This window comes from Eleutherodactylus coqui, chromosome 2 (genome assembly GCF_035609145.1).
Source record: "Eleutherodactylus coqui strain aEleCoq1 chromosome 2, aEleCoq1.hap1, whole genome shotgun sequence".
NCBI classification, from domain to species: domain Eukaryota; kingdom Metazoa; phylum Chordata; class Amphibia; order Anura; family Eleutherodactylidae; genus Eleutherodactylus; species Eleutherodactylus coqui.
In genome coordinates, this window is record NC_089838.1 from 339,639,610 (window position 1) to 339,647,922 (window position 8,313).

At 38.5% G+C, this 8,313-nt stretch overlaps 1 protein-coding gene across 1 annotated transcript; it reads left to right on the forward strand.

The window, feature by feature from the left end:
- The first annotated feature begins 3,482 nt into the window (after positions 1–3,482).
- LOC136610449 (olfactory receptor 11L1-like) lies at positions 3,483–4,430 on the forward strand. The gene has a single exon (XM_066589677.1). The coding sequence runs from the start codon at positions 3,483–3,485 to the stop codon at positions 4,428–4,430; it is 948 nt and encodes a 315-aa protein (XP_066445774.1).
- The last annotated feature ends 3,883 nt before the right edge of the window (positions 4,431–8,313 follow it).

Below are 8,313 nucleotides of genomic sequence, written 5' to 3' on the forward strand. Positions count from 1 at the left end.
GGCGAGATTTCTCGCTGCTGGATCCGACCCGCTCGTCTGCAGGCGGCCTAAGAAGGGTATTATGTAGACTAACAGATATCTAGCAAGGTCTGCCGCCTTTTCTCAGTTTGCCTCACAATTAATCGCAATATGTTGTTATATGTTAATTGAACCAGGCATACACAATGGGCTCCTAGTTGTACTGACTGTGTCATTTCCATTCCTAATTTCCTCCTACGTTCTGCCTGGTAGTTAATTTGTATTAGACCAGCCTTGTTCAAAGCAGGTTCTTGTTTATGTGTGAATGTTTTCACCAAGATCCCAATATTAGATGGTGTTAGCCGGGGACCTGCTCTGACATTCTCAACCTTCTTCCCCTCCCGGGTTCATGCCACTATGGTGCTGTCTGATTTTGACCATAGGTCAGAACCCCACCCCGTGAGATTGGGACTCTGTTCACCAATCAACAGAACGTATATTTTCTTATAATCTTTTTTCTCTTTTGCCTCTTCTTTTAAACCTACAATCTCTATGCCCAGTGCCTCGGCTACACTGGTGGTGCCCCTCCCCCACATCCTCAGACAATCTCCATGACTGGTCTTTGCTTTTGTACATATAATGCTGGAGGACTGAACAGCCCTGCTAAAAGAGACCAGATCATGGCGCATATGCACAAAAACATGTACTAATTGCCGTTTTCCAAGAAACACGCTACAAGGCTGACCACCTGCCCAAAGGCACTAACAAATACTACCCTAAGTGGTATCATAGTGTTTTCCCCCGAAAAAAAGACAAGTGGCATGTCAGTAGCTATACATAGAAGCCTCCCCACTATATAGTTGCCTCAAAGGTAGATCCATAGGGTATGCACCTATTCCTTAAGTTGGAACTGAGCCATCATTTCTTTTTAGTTTACATAAGAGTTACCAAGATGGTGAGCGGTCTACAAATCATGTCCTATGAAGAACGGTTAAAGGATCTAGGAATGTTTAGCTTGCAAAAAAGAAGGCTGAGAGGAGACTTAATAGCTGTCCTCAAATATCTGAAGGGCTGTCACGGTGCAGAGGGATCAGCCCTATTCTCATTTGTACAAGGACAGACTAGAAGCAATGGGATGAAACTGAAAGGGAGGAGACACAGATTAGATATTAGAAAAAACTTTCTGCCAGTGAGGCTGATCAATGAGTGGAACAGGTTACCATAGGAGGTGGTGAGTTCTCCTTCAATTGAAGTGTTCAATCAAACGTTGTACTAATATCTGTCTGGGATGATTTAGTTAATCCTGCACTGGAGGTCCCTACCACATCTACCATTCTATGACTCTATGATGCTAGACCCCCTTACCAAAGCTGTACAAATGTGATGCTACTGATGCAGCTGCTATATGAGCTTTAATGTCAGTTGTTCAGTGCATAACAAAGCATCTTGTCTCTGTCAATCAAGGCAGTGTGAACCTTGATGTCAGTCATCTAGCGCACTGGGTATTAACTTATCATAATATATCTGTAGATATTACACTTATGCAGTTATTGTATGCGCCTTGATTCCAGTCATTTAGCGCACAATAAAGCATTTTGTCCCTGTCAATCAGGGCTGTGTGTAGCCTGATGTCAGTTATTTAGTGCACTGTAAACCATCTTGTCCCTGACAATCAAAGCTCTAGAAACCAACAGATAATCCCTCATTCTGAGATCCCTTTTAACGAATGTACTATTACATCTATATAAAAATCCAGAACAAAGACTGCAATTAGTGAAGTCGAAGTGAACTAGAGTATGCACATAGTTTAGCTATCACAATTTAAATTATAATACTCCTGAAGAACCGATAAGCATCAGCGGAGAAACGCGTCGGGTATACCTTAAGATCGAGAGTAACAGCATACTTCAGGTTACTATCTTACTTTGGTTATTGTAACCTTTAGTCTGGCATCAGAGAGTGATGACATTGTTGTGCGTTCATTATACGATCATCAGTTGGAATGTCAAGATACTATTGATGATAAGTTTTGATACATAACTGATATCTTAGACATATAGTAAGATATTTATTTCCGGTCTCCACATTGCATGATCAAAATTTGGAAAGTCACCGTATGCTTACAAAAACAGCATCCATATGACTATATGTAACTAAACGAAAATCCCACGTATCAGCTGAGTCTACCAGGTAGATTTACGGTAGAGCTGACCTTCATTAGTCTCTGCACACAATGTGTTTATGTGTTGTCCTGTGGTATTCATGATACCAGTGTCTGTTTCCATGTACTCGTATTTTCAGGTACTGGAAAACTGTTATTTGTCTGCGCCCCTTTGTTATTATTGTTTGTAACAAGTCACGAATAAAGATTGGTGTTTTAATTTAGTCCTAACTGTGAAGGGCATTCAATTCTGACTTATTGGACTTTCTGCCCCTGTGATTAAGCATAGTAAATCCAATTATTCCTGGTGGCCATGGACGCTGCGCTCATAGACTCTTAACCTCTTATCTTAGAAGTAAGACAAGCTAGGGTATATAATTGATATGATGTTTTTAGGTTTTACTTTCAAACTGTGACAGATGGTTTGTGTCTAGAGCTATGGCTTGGGCCTCATCCGCAATGATACTGCTATTCTTTGCCAGGAATTTCTCCTCTCGCTTTCAGTGGGTGAAACTTGATTAGCACACTGATCCGGTGTATCCATGGGTTTTGTGTATTGTAGTTTAATGCAGATTTTTTGTCTTTCTTTTTAATCCAATACCACTAAAAGTTACATTTTCGGATCTCCTTTCTGCGATGCTAGTCCCTGTTAGAACCTATTTAGTCCTCTGTAATTTCAGACTGTTATACTAATAGCTACTAAAAATATGCAGCTGTCTCAGCCCTACACCTGGTACTTGTACTCAACACAGCAGTGGATGGCTCTTTCCCAGTAAAGCAGTATTCAATCTAAATAAAGCTACCCCAAATTGTATTTGTATAGTGTAGAATTTCCTGATAAAACACAGAAAATAAATTTTTCACATATTTACTGTATTTTAGGCAAATGCTTTTATCAGTAATGATTACTATTTCCCCAGAGACTTATTATTTTTTTCCCTCATTAACCTGAAATACCTTGAGAGTCGATATTACAAAAATCGGTTATACTGTAATAATCCCTCTAATTGCCTGTTCTTTAGAAGATTCAGATTTAGTTGTATATAAAAGACAAAGAAAAGTCATTCTTATATTCAGCTTAAGCCAGATTACTCCATTTTTTAGGCTACAGAAAATATCTACTGTATATTGCAGTGAAGTGCTGATGAAGCAATAATATTAGATACAAAGCTTCCATGGAAGGTTATTGGAATACAACAAAAGTTGGCATTACATGTACAGTAGATAAATACAAAAACTCTGTTAGGAAAATGTCCAAAAACATTGCTTCATAGAGGAACTAGAACTTGTTAATCATCAGTCAATTTCATAAATGTGTTCTCATCATAATTCTTTACAAGACGCCTCCATAGAACATTTAGAAATGAAGATGCATGAAGAGAACTCCACCACCGTCACAGAGTTTCTCATCCTTGGATTCCCGGCTCTGAATGATTACAAGTTGCCTTTCTTCTCTATTGTTATCCTTATGTATTGTATGACTGTATCTGAAAACCTCTTAATCATCTTACTGGTGTCAACAAGCCAACGTCTCCAGTCTCCAATGTATTTCTTCCTCGGACATTTGGCATTATCAGATATTATCCAACTATCAAATATTGTTCCAAAGATGCTGGATGTTATAATAAGGAAAGGAAGTGTTATATCTTTTGCAGGGTGTATAACTCAATTTTACCTTTATGGGGTTTCAGTCAGTGCCGAGTGTTTTTTGCTCACGGCCATGTCCTATGACCGGTACTTGGCCATCTGTAAGCCACTACATTATATCTCAATGATGAGTGTGAAGCTCAGATACAGCCTGGTCATCTCATCCTGGGTACTTGGTTTAATGTTAATTTTTATAACAGTTTTATTTGTAAATGACTTAGACTTCTGTGGGCCAAATGTGATTAACCATTTCTTTTGTGACTTTGCTCCTCTTTTAGAACTTTCTTGCTCAGACACAATGGATGTGGTTATTGACATGTTTGTTCTCTCTTTTCCAATAGTTGTGGTACCTTTCCTTTTTGTTATCATATCATATAACTTTATTTTTAGGACAATTTTTAGAATTCCCTCCATATCAGGCCGGCAAAAAACTTTCTCTACCTGTAGCTCTCACTTGGTAGTTGTTTCTACCTATTATGGTTCCATGCTGATAATCTACATGGTCCCTTACAGAGGACATTTAATCCCTGCTAACCAGTATATTTCCCTTGCTTACATTGTACTAACTCCCCTTCTAAATCCTGTTATATACAGTCTAAGAAACAAAGACATTCAGTCTTCTATTATATATCTTATAGTTTGTAGTAAGAAAACACTTTTGTAATGGAAGAGAGGGACATGAACCATCTAGTTCTAGTTTAATATATCTGTATTTGGAGTCAATATTTAATTTTCCCTCCACAATGTTATAGTGATACTGTTGATACAGTTTTGAATTTTTAAAATTGTATGCAAACATTGCAAAAAAAAAAAAATATATATCTACATATATAAAGCTGAAAGCCCTCACTGACTGACTGACTGACTGACTCACTGACTGACTCACTGACTCACTGACTGACTGACTGACTCACTGACTGACTCACTGACTGACTGACTGACTCACTGACTGACTCACTGACTGACTCACTGACTGACTCGCCGAAAGTTCTCCAACTTCCCGATATCGTAGAAACATGAATTTTGGCACGAGCATAGATTATCTCCAAAATAGGAAAAGAAATTGGGTCCCAACTCGATTATTCAATTCTAGCGCAAAAGAATTGGCGACGAAATTTTACGTACATAATCTAAATCTGTCACTTCCTAATGTCATAGAAACCTAAAATTTGGCACGAGCATTGATTATGTCATAAATAGGAAAAGCTAATGGGTCCCAACTCCATTATTCAATTCTATGCGCAAAAGTATTAGCGTCCACATTTTACGTACATAATCCAAATCTCTCACTTCCCAATGTCATAGAAACATGAAATTTGGCACAAGCAATGATTGTGTCATAAATATGAAAAGATAATAGGTCCCAACTCGATTATTCAATTCTAAGCGCAAAAGAATTAGCGTCCAAATTTTCTGTACGTAATCTAATTCTGTCACTTCCTGATGTCATTTTATATGAAGGAAACGTTGCATGGTTACCTCCACGTGGTGTTTCCTGGGTAGCGCAGAGAACTATGCAAAATGGTGAACATATGTTTTTCTTCAGTATCTCTAAAGTAACCACGACTTCATAAGATTTTCCATGTGAACACCAGATAAACACCAGTACCAAATTAACTCGGGCAAAGCCGGGTATATCAGCTAGTATATGTATATATATACATTCAAAATCCTAAATAATAGCTAAAAAGTAACTGAACCAAAAAAGAGAAGGTAACACGTATTATATCCAGCAACACTCTACAATGACGTAATAATTAAATCGGCCATCCAATGGGATGGAATAGAGGTATATGAATTTTAAGAAGGGGATTAAAATAGGAGATGTTCAGATATCTAAGTACAATAAAATTCCTTTCCATTTTCTACGAACAACCATGACTGGAGACAACTTCATTCAGTTTGAATTAAAATAATTACAACCTTTCTAAATATTTTTCCAATTGCATCAAATAGAATGCATAAAGATTCTTCCTCGTAAAACCTCCTATCCATGAAAACAATCTTTCCTCCTTTGTCAGCATTTTTAGTTTCAAGACGTTGTATTAGTTTTCAGCGCCAATAAAAGTTACCAATATCAAAACTGCAAACAGTGGTTCAGTGTAAAACATTCAAACTCAATGAGTACAGAATCAACAAGGGGAGAAATGCAGATAAAATCTGGTTATCACAATGTCTTGGAGGGATGGAGGAAGGGATAATGTAACTACAGGTCATCAGGGATCCATACAGATTTCCAGTGATGTTAAGATGTACTTGTCTGAGGTAAGAATAAAGAATAGTCTCAAAATAGTGGACAAGATCAAGTTATTGGAATATTATGGCTGAGGCAAGCGATATCTAAATAAGTGAACTGAGGTTGCAACGTATTAGAGAAAACAGTCATAGCATCTATCAAGCTGCATGGATATTGTCATATAAGATCATGGCCAAAACTCTATGGATAACCCTCGGAAAGGATATATGATTTCCATCAGGAAGCTATATATGGATCCTTGTGGCCTTATAAATATATTCGATGAGTTTATGAGCTTACCTTTTGAATTGTGGCGGACAATAAACTAGAAGAAATAAAGTTAGGGACATGGGAACAAGACAAACTGTTCATCAGGTTTTGAATTTGGAACTTTGCCTAGGTTTCTGTTTCTGTTGTTGAGTCCAAATGGGTAATTTTCCCCCTTGTGGAGAGTATCTTGGGGTGCTCTGCATGAGAGTAAGCATTTCTGCACCTGCCCTCAGACTCACCTTGGTGGTGATGGACTCTCAGTCAGCCAAATGAAATACTACTGTGCACTTATGAGAGGCAAAGGCCCTGAAATAACTGTATGTTTTGCTAATGGAAAAGATTTTATTTGGCTCACATCCTTATTTATATTGCAAAGCCTGCTAATCCCTTTCAGACCCAAGGTCATAAATGTATGTTCTGGCTTGGGAGCGGTTTCCACCATATGGATGCCCTATACACGTCACTGACAGCCAGCCTCTCATTGGAATACTTAATTGCAGTATATAAAGGGTTCACAGTGGAAGGCTGCTCCCTCTGTGACTTAATCAGCCCTTCACATGATGAGTTGACATGGCAATTGGATGCCAGACAATAAGGTCTGGTTCTGCTCTGGCCTATGATCACTGTAACTACCAATAATGCATTGCAGTATAGAAGTACTGCAATGTATTATGAGTGCAATCACAGCATTGCAGGTGCATGTCCCCTATAGGGACATAAAAAAATAAAAGTAGTAAAAAAAAAAATGTTCCTGCGCACTTTCTCCACTTTGTTTACATTCTTAACTCACTTGTTTGGTATTTTCACATCTGTAATGATTAGAGATGAGCGAGCACGCTCGGATAAGTCAGTTACTCAAGCAAGCCTCGCTCTTCTCGAGTAACTGCATTCTTGTCCGAGCGTGCTCCGGTGGGCGGCGGAGGGCGGCAGGGAGCAACGGGGGGTAGCAGGGGGGAGAGAGAGATCTCCTTCTCCCCCCGCTACACCCTGCCCCCCTGAGCACGCTCGGACAAGAATGCAGTTACTCGAGTAGAGCGAGGTTCGCTCCAGTAACTGACTTATCTGAGCGTTCTCGGTCATCTCTAGTAATGAACCATACAATAAATGGAACACACATTTTACCCTGCATGGTGTTAGTGCAAATAAATCTTTTTTCTATATGTTATAACTCTGTGGTCCAAATTAGTTAGACGCATATTTGGGTCCGGTAATAACTTGTCAAACTACACATGACTTAATGTGATCAAAAGTTATATAGGTTCATAAACTAAAACACAAATATGAATATGAAAGATAAAGAATTTATCATCTAAAATGCCAAACAAACTTCTCGCTGGCACATATGTTTGGCCTCTTGGAAGATGGGTACAGGAATGTATAACAAAATATTTTGTATAAATATTTAGAAACATGCGTAAACAGTGAGGAACAAGTCATCTTGCATTGGTATTCAGCGTGGGTGCTTCATAGCTGTCTCCTGGTAGCTCTGGCCTCGGCTGTTCACTCAAGGCTTTTTGAGTAACCATTTAATATCTGTAATGAAAAAGCCATACAAGATGGCTACCTAATAAAAAATGGCTATACATAGGATAAAACATGGAGTCATATTCATTTCACTAACAACAATCACAATTTTTTTAAAAAAGGGAGTTAAAATGCTTTTTTTGTTAATTTCACCTTCCATCGGCACCTGTGGGCTTAGCCTGGCCAACCCATGTCTTCCGGTGGAGACATACTGCACCCTGTATAAGATTGTATGAATGGAAGAAGAGACAGCATACTCAAGACTGTATATTTCATATTTTGTAATGGATTTTATGCATACATGATGAGACTGATTTTTGTAAAAAGATATACTGCGTGAAGTGCACATTATGATGTCTGACAATATGGACAGATGTAGCAGGTTTAACTTGACTATGATAAGTTGTCGAAGAAAGTTATCTCATCTTAAAGGGGATGTACATTTACCAGATAGCATTTCCCCAATAGCTACAACTGCTATAAAAAGAACCTGTTCTCTGCATCGAGATCTAGCACT

What these genes read in the sequence shown, in the direction of transcription:
- LOC136610449 (XM_066589677.1), top strand. Translation starts at nt 3,483, where the DNA reads ATGAAGATGCATGAAGAGAACTCCACCACCGTCACAGAGTTTCTCATC.